This window comes from Callorhinus ursinus, unplaced genomic scaffold (assembly GCF_003265705.2).
Source record: "Callorhinus ursinus isolate GAN/ISIS: 27379988/994484 unplaced genomic scaffold, GSC_fseal_2.0 scaffold43, whole genome shotgun sequence".
Taxonomy (NCBI): Eukaryota; Metazoa; Chordata; class Mammalia; order Carnivora; family Otariidae; genus Callorhinus; species Callorhinus ursinus.
Genome location: NW_027397105.1, coordinates 5717393 through 5741768, shown reverse-complemented (window position 1 = coordinate 5741768; position 24376 = coordinate 5717393). Strand labels below are relative to the sequence as shown.

Here is a 24376-nt window from a genome sequence, read left to right as displayed (position 1 = left end):
ATGGGTATTAAAGAGGGCACATTCTGCATGGAGCACTGGGTGTTATGCACAAACAATGAATCATGGAACACTACATCAAAAACTAATGATGTAATGTATGGTGATTAACATAACAATAAAAAAATTTTAAAAAAGGCTTCCTCCCTTGGTGATTCACATAATAATAAAAAAAAGAAAAGAAAAGAAAAAGACTTCTTCCCTTCAGCAGTACTGACTTCCTTCTCATTTCTTCTGTTTGTCTACACTTGCTGCCAAGTCTACACTCGCTGCCAACATTTTCCAACCTTCCTCTCCCGTCTCCACCCCCCCGGGCAACATGACACCACCTGGCACTCCACTGAAATGGCCACACCAAGTTCAGGGATGCCTCTCAGCCTCTTTGTTTTGCTTGATCTCTTCCAAGTGCATGGCATGACTGACCTCTCACCCACTACCGACAGTTTTGTTTTTGGTCTCCATTATGACCATTCCCTGGTTTTCCCTCTATCTAAAAAGGCACCGTTTCTCATTCTGCTTTACCGGCTCTTCCTCGCTGACCCCATCTTTGCATGATGCTCAAGGGTTTGTTCAACATCCTCATCTCCATCTACGTGTTTTCCAAGGCCATCCTCTCTACACCTATGGCTTCAATTACCGGTAGACATCTGCAACCCCCAAATGCACCAGCGCCAGCACTGTGCCCCTAACAGGGAAGGCAGGAGGGTATGTTGCAGCCAGAGTCATCTAAACAATTCTCATTAGTTCACACCTCTCCCTCATCGCCCTCCTGAGAAGCCTGGAAAGGATTCAGATACATCTCGGAAGCCAGTCAGACTCCCTCAGGTGGTCCCTAAGAACTGGCTTTGAGTTTCTTCTGCAGGACACACCTGCTGCCTCTCACTTCCTCCTCCCCTTCCTCTTGCTGCAACCACACTCAGTTCCTCAACCACAGGATGCTCTTCCTTGCTTCTGAGCCTTTGCTCATGGTCCTCCCCATGCTTGGTGGCTCTTTCCCTCCATCTTTCACTTGTTTGCTTCTACTTCAGACCTCAGATTCTGTGTCCTATCCTCAGGGGGGTGGTCCCCAGACCCTACTAGCTAGCTCTGTGCTCCCAGAGTACAGGTCTCATTGGTAAGCGACTGACTTTCACATCAGTCTGTAAACTTCGGCAGGGCAGGGTTATGATGTCTCGTTCCCTGTTGGGGGTCTCCTGTGTTCAGTGAAGATCCTAGCATATCCCAAGCAGGTTGGCTCAACGAGTTGAATGGTTTACATTTTCTCCCTACGGTAGTCAGTGAGGGTAAAAATGGCCAACCCTTGATTCTCCAAGGTCATGGTTGGAGTGGGTCATGGCTGACAATTCCCCTGTTCTCTCTTGCTAACCCCCTCACAGACCAGCCTCTTCTAACTGGGAAGCACATAGTGAGTTTGGGGTCTGGTGCGCCCTGAAGGCTGCGGGAGGCCCCCAAGGGAGAGGACCTAGTGAAGGACGGGGGCCCACAAAAGTCCTGGTTAGAATACCTGAGCTGGACAGTCAAAGAGCCACTGTTCCCTTGGCTTTTCTTCGTAGGCAACTACACCTTCTGTCAGCCCGTGCCTCACTGTGGCCCTCATATGAGCAAGCACACGGTTCAACCATATTTCTACCTGAAAAAGAACTCTGAGTGAGATGCTGGGTTCTGAGGAATGTATGATCACTCACCCTGAGGGAGAGAAGAAAATGTACAACCCCAATGGCTGCCAGAAGGCACAGGGAGCCATTTTGTTTCTGGACCCAGGTCAGTGGTTGGTGAGAACGAGGCTCAGTTAAAAACAGGCCCATTTGGAACATACAGGACAAAGCAGCAGGCTAAGGGAAGCTTCATTCCAGGAAGTCTTAGTCTGGGCTGAGCAAGGTCAGTAAGTCAGTGGGTTCTCGTGAGCTTGTCCACACTGAGGATGGCGATGTCAGTTAGAATTACATTTTCCAACTAAATGCTTTCTGGTCTACCAATGGACACATCCCGAATCAAACCTCAGGGCTCCTTCTCATAAAACTAAGAATGCCTGATCATTTCCTGGAACTAGAATTGCTTTCCAAGAAACATGCGGATGAAGGTCGACCTCTGTAAAAGATCTTTTCTCCGGGTATGATTTTGGACTCGATTAGAAGCCCCAGGGACAAAGCTTGGCTGGATCACTTAGGATAATAAACAAAGAAGGGCTTATACTTTAGCGGTGATGGGAAAGGATAGGAAGGAAGTCTAAGGAGGGAACCATCCCATGTTTTGTGCTTCTTGAACTGTACACGGGAGACTTAGAGGTAGTAGGTCCTGGAGTGGGATGGGATCTGGCTTTCCCAGGGCTAGGGCTGTGGAAGGAAGTGACTCTGAGCTGTATTCGTACAGAGAAATGACATCTCAGGAGAATGGCTGATTTCAAAGAGCATTTTCTCCATGGTAAGATGTCAGCCTGCTAGATTCCCCTGTGGGGTGCCCCAGGCGTTGTCATGTTAAAGCCTCCCTGTGCTGCTAATCATTTTAAAATCCTTTTTTTGGGCGCCTGGGTGGCTCAGTCGTTAAGCATCTGCCTTCGGCTCAGGTCATGATCCCAGGGTCCTGGGATCGAGCCCCGCATCGGGCTCCCTGCTCAGCGGGAAGCCTGCTTCTCCCTCTCCCACTCCCCCTGCTTGTGTTCCTGCTGTGGCTATCTCTCTGTCAAATAAATAAATAAATAAAATCTTTATAAATAAATAAATAAACAAACAAACAAACTCCTTTTCTAGTTGACTGGGGTAGTTGTTTATGTGCATTTTATTCCTCTCCACACAGGTCTCTGGTTAAGAAAAACAAATGGATATCGACATGTGTCCTTCCTGGGGAGAGGAGAGCAGGGACTGGAAATGTTTCCGATGTCAGTTCAAGTCAAGAGCAGCTGGCAGTCCCGGGACACAGACAGCAGTTCTGGCTCAAGGTCAAGACGGCCATCCTGAAGGTTGAGGCTGCCCGCATTTGAATGCAGACACTTGAGAGGGAAAGGGATGAGAAGGGAGGGAAAGGGACTTTTACTCTACCTGACCGCTGCAGTCACAGGGCTCGCTGAAGGCCACATACTCTCCTTCCTTGCTGTACATGCCAAGACTTATCTTGGTTGGTGGCTCACCAGCGTCCGGTTGGAACTGCATCTTTGCCATATTGTCAAAGAGTTTGGAAAGATGGCGTTGGACCTACAAAGGAAAATCGTGCCAAAGGATTGGAGGATGTGTCCAGGAAGATGCTCATTAGTACTGTTCAGAGGTCTACCGTGTGACAGCCATTAGGGGTTGGATATCAAACATTTAGAGGGAAGCTTGTGGGAACGATGGTGGTATGAGGTCAGAACCAACTGCACTGGGTAGGAGTGGCCAAAGGAATATAAAATTGGTGGGAATTGTGGACTAGCCACCACCCAATGAAGCCACAAAAGTTTGATTCATGTCTGCTTGATCTAAATGGAAACAGACTGGAGAAAAAAAATGACCGTTACTTCATAAACCCTGTTCCTCAGGAGATAGGCAGAGGATAGTCTGCAGAAGGGCAGCGGTGACAGTGACCTGTGGAAGAAGTTGCCCAGATGCTGGAACCATTTCGGTGCAGCAGGAGGATCCAAAGCCAGGCAAGCATGCTTACCCCAATCAGAAAGCCTAGCCACGCCAGGACTTCTCCCTTGCGGGTTGTCTCATGATACAGAGGCCCTTTACAGTAACGCCCCAGGGGAATGTTCTGGGAGGGTTGCTGGAGGGCCACACCATGATCATGAGGTGAGGGAGATGGCAGGTTGGAGAGGAAAAATAAACAGAAAGCTGCTCTTTGGTAGAGCCTTTTGAGATACAGGGCCTTCAGGCTTCTGGTACCCTGAATTGTAACCCTAAATCTACAACAACCACCTCTCTGGCTTATGAGAGGAGAAATTCTGTATGTGTTGAAATAAACTGTGAGGTACTTGAGGAGATCCCACCCACAGTGACTTGGGATGAATATCTTGATGGGATGGAGCCTTCTTTATCCAAGAGAGAAAGAGAGACAGACAGAGAAAGGAGAGGGAGGGAGAAGCTTTAATAAAGGAAACAAAAGTAATTGTGAAAAATGCCACCTTGTTTTCAATTAAATGAAAGAAACACGAACCTTACAAAATATGAGGTGAAGATGAATTGGTAGTGGTAGGGAAATAATGTAAGGAAACAACAAATAGTAAAGGACCAAATCAAAACAAATACAATATGGCAGATGAGCTTGAGAACCTATGGAAGAATTCCAAGGAAGAGGGATAAGAGATGAAAATCTGTATGAATATATGCAAATACATATGAATATGTGAAGGTAATATATATAGCACAGAGAAGATAGAATCTCAAATTTTGCAAATACAAAGGGGAAAAAATCCAGATAAATGGAATAGAAATATTATTTTAAAGCATACAGAAAGAAAGCTTTTTCAAGATACTGAAAGCCCTAGTTTTCAGACTGGAAAAAAAAACCTCATCATGTGTTGGAAAAATGAACAAAGTATATAAACATATACAAATTTTCTAGAATTAAAATTTAACTTAAATTTTGATCTCTACAGAAATCCAAAAAGAAAGAACTTAGGCTACCTAGAAAGGTTTTGGGGGGGGAACAAAGGCAGGTAGACCTCAGATGACGTCTCAGATGATGTCTCAGAGCTACGTCTGAGGGGATTTGGGGAGAAATTGCTGTGACCCATGAATTCCGAAATCAACCATTCCATCACTCACCTGTAAAAACAGCTGAGAGTCACAGATATAGAAAGAATTGGGGGTTAGCCTCTCATGCGTCATCTCTCAGGATGGTGGGGGGGGAAGCTACTTAAGGATTTACTCAAACCAAGTGAGAAATAAATAAAAAGTATTTAAGAAGGAGTACATCATATATAAAGGGTCTGGCAATGATCTCGGACTTTTCCTGTGCATGGAATTAATGAACATATAGTTACAAAACAGAATGTTAGTGTGATAAATATTTCACCGCCACCATATCTGGGCTACTCTACAATGATTCCCATCTATAGTAAAAAAAAAAAAAAAAAAAAAAGTGGGGGGAGCTTTAACTCTAGGGATAAATTCTCTTTAGTACTTGCTTCTTACCGATAAACCCAAAACATCAGTTCAGTAACTTGGAGAGTTAATGACAAAGACAGAAAACTAATGTGTGGGTGCCATCTTTTGGCTCTGTTGGAGCAGCTCCCATCTATCGTTGGCGATGCAAAAAGCTAGAATTTCTATGGAGGGAAATGGGGCGATATCAAACTCGACCACATAGCACTTACCCTTTGACCCAGAAATCCCACTTCTAGGAATGTACCTGGAAGGCAGACCTCCAACAATACAATACTCCAAAGTTATTCAATGCCACGTTATTTGGAATTGCAAAATAGTATAAACAACCTCTGGCCAAACTATGGTGTAGTCCCATGGGGTGCGATGCAGGTGTATTAAAAAAAAAATGAGGGAGATATATTTAAATTGATAGGGAGTGATTTCCAGGACCCATCACTACAGAAAAAAAAACGGTGTTCAAGTATATCTAGGACGCTACCTTTTGTGTGAGAAAGGAGGGTAAATAAGAAAATGTATGTGTGCAAATGTAAACGCACATCTGCTCATGTTTGCAAAGATAGACCAGGAATGAGTGGGATTGGTGACCTACCGGGAGTGGAGGTGAGGAACAGGAGTAGTCAAACTACTTTTTGGGTAGTTTGACTTTAGAATGCTACACATTCAAACAATCCAATTGACGAGGATGGGAACAAACCTCCAAAACTCAAGGCAAAGAGAAATAAATGATCTTGACTATACTTCAGATGAACAATGAAATCACATGGAAGGGGGAAAAGAACTCATCCAAGTCACTTCTGAACAGGGTGTTTTGACTGGCTATCCTCACAGGAAAAGTGGAGAATTAGAAAGGAATTCTGAAGTCTTGTTAGGGTGAGAAGTGAGGAGAGCTACAGGAACATGCATGGAGACATCATCCCTCCCTCCTGTCGGTCACTTGGGAGACTCAGACCTTTGGTCTAGGACAGTCACTCGCAAAGTGTGGTCCCCAGACCAGCAGCATCATGTGGGGAAACCCTTAGAAATGCAAGTTCTCCAGCCCCACCCAGACCTACAGAACCATCTGAAGCTCTGGGGGGTAGAGCTCAGAAATCTGCCTTTTCGCAAGCTTTTCAGGTGATTCTGATACACCTGAGCCGCCCGGTGACTCTCAAGTTTGAGAACCACTGTCCACAGCTCCAAATACCAACAGTGCACCAATTAGTTACTCTAATACTAAGGAAAAAAAATAAAAACCAACCTTGTAGCAAAGGGGCTATTTTACAGATGAGGGAAGTTTGTCAAAGAGAAGGGACACCCAAGACTACATGGCCAATGAGTGGCTAGAGCCCCCAATTTTGAGCTACTCATACACACTCCTTCCACAAAATCACAAAATGTCGAGTTAATACAACCTCCAGTCTTCTCTCCTGTGGAAATTTTAGCTATAACTTTGGACAGCGATGTCCTGGATCGCTCTTCAGAATCAGATCAAAGGCGTTCCCTGTAAAGGCTTAGCACCCCCTCCACGTTCCCCATCCTCAAAGCTTCCCCCTTTAGGGGGCAGTGGCCACTGATGGGCAGGGGGCACCCTGAGAAGCACAATGGTGGGCATCGAAGATGCTGGTGGGAGCACAGGTCTGAAATACGCACGCTGCCAGAGGGAGGAGGCATAATGGGGAACCTGAAACCCTCCCCACCGGGAGCCCGCTCCATCCTTCCGAGCGTTTCCACGAGCTCTCCTTCAGCTTACCTGTTGTGGCGCTGTGCCGTTGGAAAGGGTGTCTAACAAGTCAGAAGAAGACAGAAAGTAAAACCGAGGGAAGGCAAGCCTTTTGGTATCCAGGTACTCGGCCAGGGCCTTCTCACACAGGTATAACCTGAGGGCACAGACACAGAATTTCCTGATTAAGTTTGCTTAGACCCACAGGTGCATGCATAGACTCGGCCAAAATGAAGACAGGCGCAGCGTATGGACTACCTGCAGAATCGGTGCAAGAAACACTTACGGGTACTTGCAAATATACACACTGGTGCATTTCCACCCAAATAAATGGCACCTGACATACAGGCAAACCAAGGTGCGCGCGCGTGCGCGCGCACACACACACACACACACACACACGCTCGCTTGGACAGTTAAAGAAAGTAAAGATCTCGGAGACAGAATCGGAAAAAGGAAACATTGCCCTCCTCAGGACAAAAAGGGGAGGCAGCAAGCAGACCGTCACCTGCTCTGAAGATCTTCCAGTTTTTCGTAAAGACCTGGTTTGTTGGTGGCTTCCACTACATTGGGAGTCTTCTGGGCGGCATAAGCTAGCTCTTTAAAGTCTATGTCAATGCCTTCGAATCTTTTAGAATCCTGAAATAAACACGTGGGGAAAAATGAACTATCGCTTTCTTGGACTCGAAGATGCCTCGTGTAGCAAGTGAGAAGCAGAAACTGGTTCTGGGGATGTTCTAAAACTCAGAGAAGGAAATATCCTTAGCTTGAAAGAGTTGTTCCTGAACATTTTGGTTGTAAACCTCCTTTCTGTTTTGGAAAAATCACAGAGGAGTGCAAAGTGATTTTGTGTATGTGGGTAATATATCCATCAATGCGTCTCCTCTATTGGAAGTTCAAGTTGAGAAATTTAAAAAGTATTTGTTAAATTTTTTAAAAAAGATTTCTTTATTTTTTGGGGGGGGCGGGAGGAGCAGAGGGAGACAGAGAATCTCCGGCAGACTCCCTGCTGAGTGAGGATGATCCTATTACTATTTTCTTTTTTTTTTTAAGATTTTATTTATTCGAATGAGAGAGAGAGAGCACAAGCGGGGGAAGGGGCAGAGGGAGAGGGAGAAGCAGACTCCCCGCTGAGCAGGGAGCCTGACATGGGATTCGATCCTACGACCCTGAGATCATGATCTGAGCTGAAATCAAGCGTCAAATACTTAACCTACTGAGCCACCCAGGCGCCCCTGTTAATTCATTTAAAAAGTAACAATATTAAACCCACAACGGTAACATAACACACTTTTATCTAAAATAGTTGTATTTTCCACAACAAAATAACTTAGAAGGTAGCCTTGTTTCACTTTTTTACCCCAAATTTAATGTCTGACTTAGGACATGACCAGATTTTCTTTCCTGGTCTGCATTCAACCTGTTGTGACTTCACATGACCAGTAGTCTCTGGAAAACTCCCGTGTGTGCATAGAAAAATGAGAATGAACAAAAAGGCAAGTAACATCTTAGCATTATTACTAAGACAGTCTTGACCTTGAGGATCCCCTACGAAGGTCGGGGTCCTGGGACCATGCCTTGAGAACCGTTGGGGTAAAACACATACTTCCTGCATCGGCTGGACAGCAGATCCAGTGTGTCTTCTGGGTCTGCGCAAAAGTTGATGTAAACAAAGAAAGATGTTCTTCAGCAAATGTGATGTCAAATTAATTATCATCGTTTCCCTCAAACATACAACTGCTCAAGAGTGTAGTTGAAATGCCCGGGACAATAACATGCAGGCTTTAGCCCAATATCTGGCACCTGGTCAGAGCCTGTGGTATTATTATTATGTGACAACAATCATAACAGTGGGTGCTGTGTGCACTCTTTAATTACACCCCTGAAGTGGGGACTGGTATTTGTCCCAGTTTATAGGAGTAAACAAGAGCACAGAGAGGTTAAGTAATTTGCCCAAGATCCCACAGCTACAAGTGGGAAAGCTAGCCCCTCTCCTAAGAAGATTTAAAAATAGGATGGCAGGGTAAATTATGACTGATCCATGAGGTATTTTGTTCCCGTGAAAGATGAGAAAGTAATCTGGCTTATTCAATTTGGCCTAATGACATCTCTCTCGGAACGGTTTCCGGCTGTTTTTCATTCCAGATGTACAACCTGTAATCTGCATTAGGGCGTGAAATACACTTTTGTGGGATGAGCTGGAAAAATACAACGTTTTGACGGAATGAGCTTTAACTTTTTAAGTGGGGCCTGAACGACACATGATGTTTTGGAAGGAAACTAATTTGGAAGCCGAGAACTTGCTATACCAAAGGGAGACAAGGGAATGTCTGCAAAATAAAAAATAAAAAAAAATTTTTCTTAATGAATTCGAGTCCACCGAGAGGTGGGTAAGCTAATGGCACGTTAATTAGGACAGATTAGAAGGGGCAATCAACCACAGGGAAGGTAGTAATGAGAAGAATGCAGATTTTCTCGAAATTCATTGTTTAGGACAGAGCGGAAGGCTGGTGTTAAGCGCGTGGCTCAGGCCAGAGGTGTCACAGAGTGGCTCCCTGCTGAGAAGGAACTTGCATTTGCCTGGAAACAAGGCTCCCTTCCAGTGGCTAGCTGCTCTGTAATCATCTGTGGAGCAACTCAGGACTAGCTCATCCCACACTGCGGTAGCAGATAGTTTCTGCTTCCTCTCTTGTATATACATTAAAAAAACAACAAACCCCCCCCAGAACCACCGCCCCAAAAAAACCACCACCACCACCACCAACAACAAAAAACACACCATGTTCTCCTTCCTTTTCCCCACCCAATCCAGGGACAAACTAATTGGTGTGCATTTCACCTTCTCTCTTTGCCCGCCTTTTGATGGCTTGGAAGGCCCCTATGTGTGTGGGAGGTGCCTCTGGGTGAAGCCAAGGCAAGCAAAGAAGGAAAGGTCTAGAGATGAGGGAACCAGGGGCTCCTCCCTTCACTCAAGTAAGAGAACAGAGAGAGCAGGATTTCCTCAGCAGGTACCTGGGGCAGCTGAGCCCGGATATCCTCGGAGCCAATGAATATACTTTCCAGGTGAGACCACGTGCGCTGCACATGGAACCAGGCAGAGATGACAGCATCAGCCGTGGACAGCTTCTTCTGCCAGCCAGACACGTCCTCCAGGAAGAAGGCAATGTACTTGGACATCATCAGGTTCTGCAGTTGGACTTGGTTGTCCTCCAGAACCTCGATGAGGTCCTCATCTGACTGCAGCTGGGGGACGTTGGTCCGCGGGTGGGGCTCGCACTGGAATTCCCTGCTGGCCCAGGTGGTCTGCAGCTCCTTCAAGGTCTTCTCCATGGCCATCTCTTTCACAGCTTTGTCCACAATGCCCCGGACCTCGTCCTCAAAATGGTGCAGCTGGAGCTGCAGGAGATGGGCCAGGGTGGCGTCCTCATCCATGGTGAAGCTCGCACCCATGGCTTGCATCAGCTGCCTCCAGTGCCGCTCCCGGACAGCTGGGTTCTGCAGCTCGGCCACCGCCCTCAGGGAAGTCAAGGTGTTCAATACCATGTTCTCCAGGCCTGTGAATGCATCCCAGGCCCTGACCTCCTTGTCGAGGTTCCGGATGTGCCTGGCGAACCGTTTACACTCCCAGTCCAGAGCCTCCACGTTAACCTCCTTCCACCGGGTGGTCTCCCAGGCATAGATGCTGGAGGTCACCAACCCAATGGTGTCCCAGAGCTCCTTCAGCTGGCACACCTCCTTTCTGCATTGCTTCAGCTGCTTGTAATCAGGAACATTGACTTCAAACAAGCCAGCAGCCTCGGAAATGGAGGCCATGGTAGATTCCATCTGCTGTATCTCCCTGTGCCTGGCATCCAGAACTCGGTGAGGATCAATGCTATCAAACCTACAAAACACAATGTGTTCCCTTTGTGAGTATAGCACCCAGCGGCTCATCTCCTGGAATCACCCAAGTGACACCGGTTCAAATCTTTAAGTGCTTAGTATTTTAGCAAAAAGCAGTAATGGTCACCAAGGCCTGGCAAGAAAAGGCACTCTGGTAGGTAGGGGTGGGGTAAACACGGCCAGCTGGAGAAAACGCCATGCAAGGGGAACACCATGCTTGGATCTTTTCTTCACATCTGAGAAGGTAAAATGACTCCTCTCTCTTTCCACCAGCCCCAGCTCCCCCATCCAGGTGTAGAGGGAACCACCCCTTTGTTCAAGCTCCCTTTAGACTCTGCCCTTCACTTGTTGGCTTCTGGAGCACCTGATATAAGGGGGCACTGTCATGCTACTGTTGATGCTATAAAGCCAAAGCTCTGGCCAGGAGCTACAAGTCATAGGTGGTCTATAAGTGAGCAAGCTGGCACTTAGAAGCCCAACCCTAGGCCAAACTTGGCATCACTCCCTCTGGGGCACTGGTTCTCAGTCTGGGTGGCATATTAGAATCTTCTGGAAGCTCTGAATGATCTCCACGCCTGGGCTGCTCCCCAGTCCAATTAAATCAGACTCTTTGGGGGTGAGACCTGGGCAAAGGCATTTTGCTTTCAAGCTCTCCGGGTGGTTCCAGTGGGCAGGTTGGTGTCCTTGATGCTGGTGAAGCTCCCACTGGTAGCCTGCACCCTCTTCAGGCAATACCACCTCCAAGTTTGGGAACCATGGGTAGGGGACCCTGAAGACCAAGCACAAAGCCCTCACAAAGGCCCTGTACAGTCACTGTCCCATTCCTTCACTATGTCCCTCAAGTCAGGCTCCTCATCTTCTTAAGTCCCTCTTCCAAGTTGTCCCTGATCTCCCTTTCCCCCATTCTGGCCTGCTCCCTCCTACATCCTGGGTAGCCTGTGCTTCTGGAGCCAACTGCTATAGACGCTGTATCTAACTTTACAGTTGTAGTTCACATTTCCTCACCCTCTTCTCTCCAGTGCTCAGGGCATGCCCCCACTGCCCCTGACCCTCACCCGCTTTACAGTGCTACCCCTCTAGACCTGTGTTCCTGGCATAGCCTCTCCTCCAACACAAGGGCCCAACGTGCAGGGGCGCCTGGCTGGCTTAGTCGGTGGAGCATGTGACTCTTGATCTTGGGAGACATGAGCTTAAGCCCCATGCTGGGTATAGAGATTACTTAAAAATTAAAAACAAAATAAAGAACCCTACGTACAAAGGAACCCACATGGGCAAACAACACTTCTTTGATCAGAAGCATGCAGAATCGAGGTGTTCAAGGAGCCTCTTCTTTTCCTTCCCTAATCTCCTCTCTCCCCATCACTGATCTTAGGTTTCTTCTTTCTGTGTGCTTGGAGGGCTAGATATCGAGGCACCCTGACTTCAGGGTGAATACTGTGTTCCTCTAAAATCAGAATAGGGCAGGGGGTGCCTGGGTGGCACAGTCCGTTAAGCAACCAACTCTTGGTTTCCGCTCAGGTTGTGACCTGAGTCATGCGACTGAGCCCCACGTCAGGTTCCACACTCAGCAGGGAGTCTGCTTGAGATTCTCTCTCTCCCTCTCCTTCTGCCCCTCCTGCTCATGCTCTATTTCTCTCCCTCTCAAATAAGTAAGTCTTAAAAAAAATTCAAATATGGCATCATGGGGTTCATCATCAAGGGGAAAGTTGAGAGGAAATGAGTGACCGGAGGGTTGGTCAGGTCCTCCAGTCTAGCACTCCTATGTGTGGCGCATATGTGTGTATACGTACGTATGTGTATGTTGGGTGGGTAGTGGGGTAGGGAGAGGAGGAGGCCATACAAAGTCCTATTCTTGAACTGCCTCCTCTCTCAGTTGTCTTTGGAAATATTTAACTTGATGGATGGAAAGTAATCCTAATTGAAGTCATTTACCTGAACTGCTTGCCACTTAAGACTAATTACCATGCAACACAATAACAGTTATGCATACCATTAAATTAGTGTCAGATTAACTTTGATGCTTGCTACGTTTGATTCTGTTTGTTCCATCTAAACAGTTTTTGGCTCGTGTGCTATGGTTGTGCATTTACATCTTAAGAGAATAAGACTGCTTCATGTGTGTCTGCTGGACACTGCTTCAGATGTGTCACATCATGACACATCTTCGCTGTTCTCCAGCTCCTGAGAGTTCCAGAATGGAACATGAGATTGAAGTCCTCGGAGCTGAAGAGGGTCCTTCGTCTATATAGGCAAGGTGCTTTCTCCCCCAGGAGACCAGTGGAAAAAGAACCAGAAGGAAAGCAATATAATATTCTCATGGCAAGTGGTCCAGCAGGAAAGCTGACCATGCATGAGCAATCCGTCTGCTTATTCTTCATTTCCAAAGAATAATTGTCAGGGTTGCGTAGGTTCTACTTTTTATCTTGACTGGAGTGACTTGCAAAGCGAATTTTGCCTCTTGCTGTACAAGATCTACCAGACAAACTCTAAAAGCCCACATTCTGTTTACTTTATTAATGGAGTATAATTCAGGAATAACTTATTAGGTAAGATGTGAGCTCCTACAGTGTTTGAGGGTATACACAAGAGAAAATAAATGGTCTTTCCAACCATTCTTTCCTTAACACATGTGAACACCCTTAAATCAATACTGGCTCCTCAAATATCTGGAAGAAGTGATCCTTTGTCAAACCTATTACAAACTTCATCTGCCTCGTGACATAATTTTTGTTTATAGTTTAAATTTGTGGACGGTCATTTCCTGTAGCTGAGCACACATAAAAGTTAATTTGGCCTAAGTAGTGAAAAGAATCCCTAGACGTGAGGGCAGGTAACCCTCTTCCCATTTCAAAACTCTAGTGCACATTTTCAGGATAGTCACAGAGCTGATTAATGTGTCTAATAAACTAAAAGTAGTTCTCCAAGCCCTAGGGGAACAATACAGTATAAGAACAAGAAAGCAATAGGAGGGAAGGGGGTGTAGTAAGTCTTTAAAATTGAAATAATAATGCAAAAGTATTTTAATCTAAAAGAGAAATGCCTACCAAGTTGGGATGAATAGAATTGAGAGAAATGGAAATTTGGTGCTCATGAGAATGATCGCAGAAAAATGACTGACTTAGGCTTGACCTAGACATAGGTATGGAGAGAGACAGAGGGAGGAATGAGTGAATTGAATTAATTATTGGGAAGCCAGCAGGTGGTACATACTGACCTCAGAACCACGCCTGTGCGCTCAGTGATGACACACCCCTGCGTCCTAAAACTCCCCTCCTCCCATCTGAACCTGGGATCTTCCAGTTATTTCCATTCAGTGGCCCTCGTGTCAGTGAGTAGTGGAATGCTGCCTTCCACTTACTGGTCCAGGATGGAAGACAGAGAACGGTGCCCGTCTTCCTGCTCATCTTCCGTATTCAATCGATCCTGCTCATTCCCCTCCTAAGTCTCTCCCAGATCCGTTCTCTCTCCATTATCACAGCCGCTGCCTCAATCCAGGGCTGCTGCCATCACTCTCCCACGGAGCACTTGACCTTGAGTCAGTCTCGCTCCATCCTGTTCTCTGTAGCCATGGGATACTGGTGTTTACACTGCGTCATCCTCACGCTTAGACTCCTCAGTGGTTGATCGTGGCCAAAACCTGGGTGTGTGGATGACTCCATTCTCACTCCCATGCTCTGCATTTTCTTACTGTTTTTTACATTCTCACCCTTCTGTGCCTTTGCCCGGAATGCCCTCCCCTCCCACTCGTCTTTTTCCAAATGGCTAATCTGCATTTTCCCGTTGGCTCAAGCACCATCTTCTACAGGGGATGTGAACGGCCTCCTCAGGGGAGGCTCCAGTTGGCCACCCAATGAACATGTCTGAGTACTCACGTCTGAAATCGTCCCTGAGGTTGGGGAATATGTATCATCTTAAAATCCCAACACTTACATTGTTTTTTGCTGACTCCATTGTTGAGACCACAATCTCTTCTTCTCTATGAAAACCTGAATCAGGTGAATGAGTCAGATTAACTGGAAGAACAGGGTCAAGCTGAACTAATGACATGTCTTAGGGCACCGATATGTCCATGGGAGATTTGGTGACTAATCCTGCCCTTTACTTCAGCTACTGAAGAGACAACAGACACTACGTAAGCAAGACAGAGGCCCTTCTTTCCTCCTGTCTACTGTACTGGGCCATCTGGAGAGCCTTGCTTTCTCTCGTTGTCATATAGGATAGTACCCAAGGCGAGGGTGTCTTCAAGAAAGTTCTCTCAACCATTCACAGAATCTGGTAGCCAGTCAGCTGAAAACACTAATGGTGTCCGTTGAGCTGGAGCTCATCGAGATCAAGTGCTTTGGCTAAGAAAGCCCTGGGTAACCTTGGTCTTGATGTGGGTAAGATGACTGGATGTCATGGCATCATTCCTTAAGGTCAAGAAGACTGCACTTAAAAGTCAGGAACACTGAATCAGAGAATGCCACTAGAAGTGTGGAATGTTCCTTTCACTCAAAGGGGCAAATTCATCTCCAACTGTAAGAGTTGTGGAAAGCCCTTGATTCTGAGTGTGATGATTTAGCCAATTACTGTAAAGTGAGGGAGCTCAGCTAGGAATATGCTGATACAGCTCAGAGTTAAGAACTACAGAAGGAAGCCACAAGTGAACATGAAGAACCTCTACCCAAGCAACCGGACATCACCCAGCATCTGACAGGCTGCAAGAGCCTAATGAGACACTCACTTTCTTCTTCCTCCTCAAAGACAAGATCAACGTGAGCTTCACCTGCAATCTAATCAGGAACGGAAACTTGCACTCACAGAGGAATGTGCCAGGGTCTGCATTTTAGAAATTCATAAATGATCTTAAAGGAAGGAACCAGAATTAAAATCCCTTGCCACACAGTGCCTTAAAATGTCAAGCACACACATTCACATACACCAAAGTAAGAAACAAAACTGAGGCATGAGTTGATTCCCGCTAAGACTCCCTTCAGCACTAAATCCCCAATTCTGCTCTAGTCCTGATGTTTTCTTGAGAAGAAGAGAAACACATCACAATTGAAGTAATGTTTGCCTTTCCACGCTGCTGCGAGCAGTTCTTTTCAAAGTATTCTCTTGCAAAGATTCATCTGCATGTCAAATTAACAGATGCAAATTTGGAAAACCCAGCAAAGAGAAGCAATATCCTCCCAGCCAGCAGATACAAGTGCTAAGAAAGAAAAAACAACGCAGCTATCACATTAAAAGAACACCACCAGCTGATCAATACACATGCAGGATATAACTCTGAAGGAGGGATACCATGTTTCCAACGGACACACAAAATCAGACCAGCAAATGGGTGTTGTTTGCTTTTTTGCAGTTATCAGAAGACCCTTTGGGAAAATATTTCCCCAAATATCTCTGGAGTTCCTTTTTTGAAAAAAATTTTAAGGGACAGTTAATGTAAAGACATTCATGTCATTGCTTTCATGACTGTTGCCGTTGGTGGGACTGTTGCCACTAAGCAGTATTACTCAGCTCGATAACCCACCTCCTTCACCAGCTTTGGCTCTGCATGATTGGTGTTGAATTTCAAAAATTCAATTGCATGTCCGAAGGAGAGTCCAGAGAATATGTCTCAGACTCTGAAAGAACAGTCCCAGAAGGAGTTTCGCCAATGTTTAGAGCAATAGATATTTCCTTGGAACAAGGGCATAGCTCCAAAGGCAATTTTTCTAGAGGGATACAAACTCATTTGGAATTACATGCCCTGGCATGACTGCTTAAAAGGGAACCAGTGACTTCCCCCTAGGGCAGCAAGTCTCAAACTTGGCTGCACATTGGAATCATCTGAGGAGCTTTACAAACCACTGATGCCAGGTCTTGTCCCCAGAGAATCTGATTTAGTTGGTCTGCAGGCAGACTGGACACTGGAAATCTTAGAAGCTCCCCAGGTGATTATAGTTTGCAGCCAACAAGGCGGCACACTGCCTTAGAGCCTCATGTCATACACATGTCCATCTTATGCAGAGTTTACCCATCTGTCCTGCCCTGCCTCTTAACGTACGCCTGTTGTTCTCTCCAGACCCAAGTACAGTAACTGGGAAACAGGAGCTGCTTAATAAATGTTTGGTGAGTGAATAACAAGAACAGGTAGGTCCTTCCTGTCTGCCATGTTGGGTGACCGACTGTTCCAATTTGTCTGAAACAGAGGGACTTCCCTGGAAGTGTGACTTTCAGTGCTAAAACCAGAACCACCAAGCGAAAACTGGGATGGTTGGTCATCCTCGTGCCAGATACTATGGTACACACTTGCAAAAATTACTTCTTTCATTCTACCAACAACCTTATGAGATGGATCCTACGATTAACTCCATTTTATAGATGAGAGAACTAAAAGCCCAGAGTTAGTTTTTGGCTTCGTTTGTGGCTTTAATGCATTGCCTCCCCATGTAATATTGTTTTCCATGGGTAGGTAACCCTGGCAATTAAAAGGTCACTTCTTACACAGGGCGTTTTCCAGTTTGGAGCCCTCCAAACTTGTCTGTCCTAAACTGTAGTGGAGAGCCAGTAGGAAGTTCAGCTAGGCAAGCAGAAAGCAAGTCATGGAGCTGGAGTGAGGGAGGGGCCCATCTCAGCTGACACATCAGCAGACACAGGACATTGAGAACCAGCTTGTTCTGGTTGGAGCCCCTGACACTGAGCAGTGGACCAAGTGCAGACCCTTGGGTACACTTACTTCTCCACCAAGGGAGGATTTGCACTAAACTCGTGTGTGTGTGTGTATGCGCGCACGTGCGGGTGTGAACCCATCTGAATGATGCTGCCTGGTCCTATCGCTGTCTTAAGTAAAGACCCCTTATCACAAGTGGGGACGGATCTAAGCAGAACTAAGCAGAAAAAGAAAGAAATCCATTACCTCAAATCCTTCCCTTAGGCTTCCAAAGTGCCTCCCAGAACTATTTTCAAATTCTATCTGCCACTTTTTTAAACCAAAAGAACACGAGTCTGTGAGAATTTAGAATACGAACAGCTTTGTCAAAAACCTTGTGATTTGATCACATACAGTCCCTTAACAAACCTGAAGACACAGAGTTTCTAGCCTTTTGTTTTTAAGGCACGGTGTTTGTGCAATCTTTGGTCGTCTTGTCCGGGCCATGATGGGACTCTGCCCATGTTAGCACCAGGTTCTAACCAACAGACCCAAGTGGGGAGGAAGACTTAACTAGTCTTCATCTGCTAAAAGAAATTCGATAACTCAAGCAGAAGACCCTCAGTTACCCAATGATTGCCATGTTGAAAAGAGAGGAGTGGGTACATACCTGAAGGGGGCTTCCCTGCGGAACTGCTCCCAGAACTGCTGTTGTTCAAGGTCAAAGGCTGAGCACCTCTGGCGGAGGAGGGCCACTTCATTCACCTGCAGCGGCGCTACATGCTGCCTCACGGTGACAGCCATCTTTTTCACGTTGTTCCACTTCTCAGGCAGCTCCTGCGAAGATGACCTCCATGTGGTCAGACCCACACTGTGCTCCCCCTCGCCAGCAGACCTGACGCTGGACGGCACCCAGATGTCTCCGGGTCCGCTATAAGGCTATGCTGTGACACCATGACATCATGTTCTCCCTTCCCCTGACCTGTCGCTCCTGGTCGCCTGCTTGCCTGGCTACGGCCTCCTTCCCGCCATCCACCACTAACCAGGTAACCTGTGCCCTTTTCTGTATTTTCTCAGAGTGCTTGATTATTTTCTTTTATGCCTCACATCGCCTTAGTCCATCTTAACGTTTTTCAGACTTGCTTTTTTCCCCTGAATCAAAAACTTGGCTCACCAATCCCCCCCCAAAACAAAACCAAAAACACTTCATCCACGTCAATTCTCCCATCAATCTCCAGCATTGTGTTGCTTCCTATTTATGGAGTTTCCAGAATGTGCTAGAGAGCACACATCCATCACACAGATAGTTCCAAAACACAAGCCTTGGGTCCTCACCAAGCCCCATTTCTCATTTACCTCAACCCACCTCACCCCACTCTGAAGGTCAGAAACTTTCCCTCTATTTCTTTTATTCAGAAAACAAACTTTGTACTGACCTCCAGCTGCTTAAACACCATTTCGGGCAATTCCTGTTCATAGGTCTTCAGCAATTCAATTGTGTGCTGTAAGGGCTCAAACATCTCATCGATGCTGCTCTGTCGTTCTTTCAGAGCCAAAAGGTGTCCCATGACCTCGATCAATCCTTCGAAGTCTCCTTTTTCAACTTTCTTGAGCATGCCGCACTCACTATTTTTTATAAACACTTCAAGGTCGGCCAAGCTAAGCAAAACAATGTGAAGAAATATTTCCCCTTCCACTCCTCAAAAGGAAGGTTTATTTATTTCCCCAACAATAACAGCTATTACTATGGAAAACTTCCCACGTGTCCAGCACTCTGCATAGATTCGACCCTGACAGTGAGAATACAGTCCTCTTTGGAATGGTCACAGGGGTCAAAGACAGAAACCTCCATGCTGGAGGAGACTCAGGAGACAGGACACATTAGTGGGACAATTGGCGAAATGTGAGTAAGGTCTGTTCATCAGCTAGTAGCTCTCCACCCATGTTAGCTTTCTGGTTCTGATAACTGCATTATGGTTATACAAGATGGTATCATTTGAGAAAGCTCTGTGAAGGTACAAGGGAACTCTGTGCTATTTTTGCAACTTCTTTTGGCAAGTCTGACATTATTTCAAAGTGAACTTCAGAAAAAAATTTCAAAAAATTGAAAATACAATATTATGGCCTCTAAAGTGATACCACACTTGGGTTTAATTTGGACACTTACTAGAGGTGTAACCATGGCCAACTCATTTAACACCTCTGCGTCTCAGCCTCCTCGCCTATATGATTGGGAAAATCATTTCTGTCTCACTGGTTATTGTGGGAGTGAAGTGACATTCAGTCCTTACTTCAAAAATATTTATTGAGCATCTATTACACAAAATGAGATCTATCAATATATATTTGACCCAACCATGCTTCCAGGTTCTGAGGAGAGAATGATAAATGAAACAAAGGCTCTGCCCTTATGAAGTATAAATTCTAATGGGAAAAATAAATAGGAAACAAATCAATGAAATAAATTGTATGGTTTCACACGGTGTTGAAGGCTGTAAGGGGATAGAGACTATGGATGGTTCTATTTTCTATGGAGTGGTCAGTGAAGGCCTTTCTACTGAGATGATATTTGAGCAGAAATGGAAATTATGGGCAGGAGTGAGCCACAGAAAGGGGAGAAGAGATTCTGAGGTACAGGGAACAGCGTGAGTAAAGGCACTGAGCCTGGATTCAGTCTGACGTGTCTGAGGGAAAGGGGAAAGGTCATCGGGCAGAAGCACGAGAGGAATAGGAGGAAGCGCAGAGGGAGGAGAGGTGAAAGAATCAACGGGGCCAGACACCGCAGGGTCTTGCTCGCCAGGGTAAGGAGTCCAGATTTCATTCTAAGCATGAGCATTCTGAATAGGAGAATGGCATGATTTGACATATTTTCCAAAGATCTGTAGCTGGAGGAGGTGATGATGATGGTGGTGGCATTGGAGGTGGGGAGACAAGAATGGAAACCAGGAGGGCATTTAGAGACTCTAATTGTTGTCCAGGTGACAGAAGATGATGATGACGGTGACTCTGGCCTGGAAGGTGGACAAGAGGAGTGGTCAGGTTCAAGATAATTTCACAGGTAGACACTATAAGACCCACTGATGGACTGGGAGAGAGACGTGAGGGGATGAGAGAAATCATTAACTCCTGGCAATGAGGTCAATGACGATGCCATGTAAAGATACGGGGAAGAACTGGGGAAGACTGGATTTTTTGGAGAGAGAAGGCGGAAGAGGAATAAATTTAAAATATATTATGTGTGAGATGCCTCACAGACACCAGACACCTAGGGGAGATATCTATCAGCCAGCTGAATGGAAGTGTCGAGTTCTGGAGAGATGAGACTGAAAACATCAATTGGGTAGTTATTGACACACAGATGCATTCACAGTTTGGGGTTAGATATCACCTGGAATAGGACTGTAGATAGCAAGTTCAGAATTGGGGTTTCAGGAAGGCTAATATCTAGAAGAGATGAGCCCAGCCAAAGAGACCAGAGACCAAAAAGATGGGTCCAGTGAGTCAGAAGCAAAACCACAAAGGTGAGGTATCCTGAGAGCCACGGGGAGAAGCTGTTTGGGAAAGATGGAATAATCAGCTATGCCAAATCCTGCTGAAGGGCACGAGTAAGGTGAAGATGATCATCACCACAGAATTCAGCCATGCGATCATCACTGGTGATCTCGATGAGAGTGGTTCTGGTGGAGTGCTCTGGGAAAAGCCTAACTGCTGAGTAAGCCAGAGAAGAAGATGGGAGACTTCTGTGTCTAGCTGTATGACACACACAATAATACGGATAAATAACCCTTCCACTGAACCCATGAAAATGCTTAAACATATATTTCAACATCATTTAAAAATGCATTGCTAAAGTGGCACAAAATTAAGGAACTTCGGGAGGCTGAACCAAGCACTAAGCAAGGGTCAAAGTGGTCTTTCTGTGATGGTTTCTACTGAACCCCAGAGACGGTAAGCTGCTATTTTGATTGCCTCGTGGGATGTGGGGATGGGGAACCGGTGATGCAGCCTGGGGCCCACACAAGGTGAGGAGGCTGGCGGGAAGTTGCACGTAGAGTTGAGACACCATAAAGGTGAACAAGAAATAAATCCACTGCACAGAAAGGGCAAGTATGGAAACGTCCTGCTTTAGCCTGGGCACTAGGTGGAACACTGCACGTTGAAATGCAAGTGGTCTGGGGTTGGAAGAGTCCCTCGATGACAGGCAGAAACAGATGGAGGGCTACAGACTAGACTCCAATCCCCAAAGGATTCCCACAGAGATTCACAAATTCCAAGGAACATGATATTTACCCTCCAAAGTCATAAAATACACAAGGAAAAAAGTCACCATGAGTAGGAGCCTGCAGAAGCACTGAAATGAAACCTGCAAAGATTTCAAATGTTGGAATTCAGAATATAAAATGGCAATATTTCATGTATTTTTAAAAACGAGTTCCCGTTTAAGTGCCTTGCTTAACTGTTTGTGACCCATGTGGCAGGAAAAAGTGCCTTCCTTGTAGTTTCTCAGACACCAATTTAAGACCGATTAAGAAAAATAACTTCAACGTTCTGACCACAATATAGCAGTTAAGAGAGAAATGCTCTCTTTAGGAATCACCCTTCAGAAAGTTAAATAGGCTCTTACAGTCTCAGGAGGTCACAGGCACTGTCCCTGACCCAACTGTAGGTTCAAATATAAATTCAGCATTGCCTGAGTCAGGAATAGAAGCAATTTCAGAGGCTCTCCAAATATACTCAGAATCTGTGATCCTGCATGGACCTTTGCTTTCTGAGAAGCGACAAAACTTACTGAAAACTCTGGGCTGTGATGGCATTACTCTGTGAAGAGAAGCACAGCGAAAGCCTTTAATCAATGCGTTTTAGCAATTCAAAAATGATCATACTGTGCTACACTGATGGGCAATTCCAGGAGAAAGAAGCTAATAATTTTTGGTAGGTCTTTATGTTAACTTTAATCTATGGCATGGAGAAACAAAACATTTTTAAGTTGACAAATCACAAGTTGTCTTCAGATCATCCTCTAATGAACATATTCTAAGACTTAAAAAAATGAGTAAATAAAGGACAGGCCTCAATATTTGAGCAAAGAACAAGAGAATACAAAAATGAACAAGCAAAATTATAAAATAACCAATAGGGCACCTGGGTGGCTTAATTGGTTAAGCATCTGCCTTGCGCTTGGGTCATGATTTCAGGGTCCTGGGATCGAGTCCCACGTTGGGCTCCCAGCTCGGCAGGGAGTCTGCTTCTCCCTCTGCCTCTGCTGCTCCCCCCTGCCTGTGCTCTTTCACTCTCTCTCAAATAAATAAATAAAATTTTTTTAAAAAATAAATAAAATAACCAAATAGAAGGGCTAAAACTAGAATGTATTCATTAAAATTTAAAGCTCAATGAATGGATTAACCAGGAGACTTAAAGCTGAGCAAATCAGACAGCTGGGTGATAAAACTGGAAAAGTTATCCAAACTGCAGTGCAGACAGACAGATGTAAACTCTGAAATCTGTTAAAATATGTGGACAATGGTGAAAAAAATCTCACATAAGTTTCCTAAGAGCTCAGAAGAAACCAATAGAGAGGATGGGCAAGAAGCAATCTCTGAGATCCTTGCTGAGAATTTTCTTGAGCTGCTGAAAGACAATGTGAGTTCAAGAAAACCCAACAAATTCAAGGTGGAATTAATATAAACACACCCTTAAGCGGGGGTGGGGGGCGCCTGGGTGGCTCAGTTGGTGAAGCATCTGCCTTTGGCTCAGATCAGGATCTCAGGGTCCTAGGATGGAGCCCCATGTCAGACTCCCTATTCAGCAGGGAGTCTGCTTCTCCTCCCTCTGCCCCTCCACTCTGTTCCTGCACTTTTTTTTTTTTTTTGGCTTTCTCTCCCTCCCTCAAATAAATAAAATCTTAAAAAAAAAAAAAGAAACCCTTAAGGTACTTCATACTGATAACATCACCAAAAAGAAAAAATCTTAAAATTAGCTGATTAGCTTCAGAGCAAAGGCAGATTTTGACCAAACCAAACAAAAAACAAAAATCCCCCCAAAATCCAGACTGATGGCTGACTGCTCAGAAGCCAAAATGGCAGCCAAGACACGGAGGAATAATGCCTTCAATAAACTCACAGAAAATAGCTGTTATCCTAGAACTCCCCCTTCTACAAAACCATTTTTTTTCAAGTACAAGGGGAAAACACATGCCTTTACAGACAAAGAAAGAACGAGAGTTTCACCAGTAGACTTAAAATAATGGAACTTCTAATGAACATAACTCAGGGAACTGGTCTGTAATGTAGAAAGAGGCAATAGAAAAATGTTAGTAAATTTAATTGAATTTAAATAAATAAACATTGAGTGTATAAAATGAAGTGGAATTTGTGGTGTTTATAAATAAATAACAGAGAACAACTGAAATCACTGGGAATGAGACTATCATTTGATGAATGAACAGTTGAGATCAAACTATTCTAAAGTCTTTGTATTGATTGTGAGAAGAGTAACAAAAGTGACAAATTCATTCCTTTTAAGGATGCTTATTAAAATAGCTATGGTAGGGCGCCTGGGTGGCTCAGTTGGTTAAGCGACTGCCTTCGGCTCAGGTCATGATCCTGGAGTCCCGGGATCGAGTCCCACATCGGGCTCCCTGCTCAGCAGGGAGTCTGCTTCTCCCTCTGACCCTCCTCCCTCTCATGCTCTCTGTCTCTCATTCTCTCTCTCAAATAAATAAATAAAATCTTTAAAAAAAAATAGCTATGGTAACCATTAGAACAGTAGACATGGATCATGTAACATCTAAATTAGCAGAAGGGAAAAAAATGGAATAAAAAAACCCCCAAAATTCAACCCAAAAGGAGGCAAGGAAAGGAAGAAAAAAAAGAATAGAAAATATATAATAAAATGGTAGTAGAAGAGATATTAATGAACAAAATCCCCCAGTTAAAAGACATATATTGCCATTTGCAACGACATGAATGGAACTGATGGGTATTATGCTGAGCGAAATAACTCAGAGAAAGACATGTATCATATGACCTCACTGATATGAGGAATTCTTAATCTCAGAAAACAAACTGAGGATTGCTGGAGTGGTGGGGGGTGGGAGGGATGGGG

The 24376-nt window shown here is 45.2% G+C and overlaps 1 protein-coding gene across 1 annotated transcript in view; it reads right to left on the bottom strand.

Annotated features, from left to right (window-relative positions):
* DNAH9 (dynein axonemal heavy chain 9) overlaps nt 1-24376 on the bottom strand; it is a 206620-nt gene that overhangs the window by 104858 nt on the left and 77386 nt on the right. The window contains exons 18-24 of the mRNA XM_073881496.1: nt 18709-18931; nt 17943-18109; nt 9787-10657; nt 7283-7413; nt 6805-6931; nt 3033-3185; nt 1502-1627 (exon numbers count right to left, since the gene is read on the bottom strand). Coding sequence (XP_073737597.1) covers nt 1502-1627; nt 3033-3185; nt 6805-6931; nt 7283-7413; nt 9787-10657; nt 17943-18109; nt 18709-18931 — 1798 coding nt within the window. The remainder of the gene's footprint in view (nt 1-1501; nt 1628-3032; nt 3186-6804; nt 6932-7282; nt 7414-9786; nt 10658-17942; nt 18110-18708; nt 18932-24376) is intronic.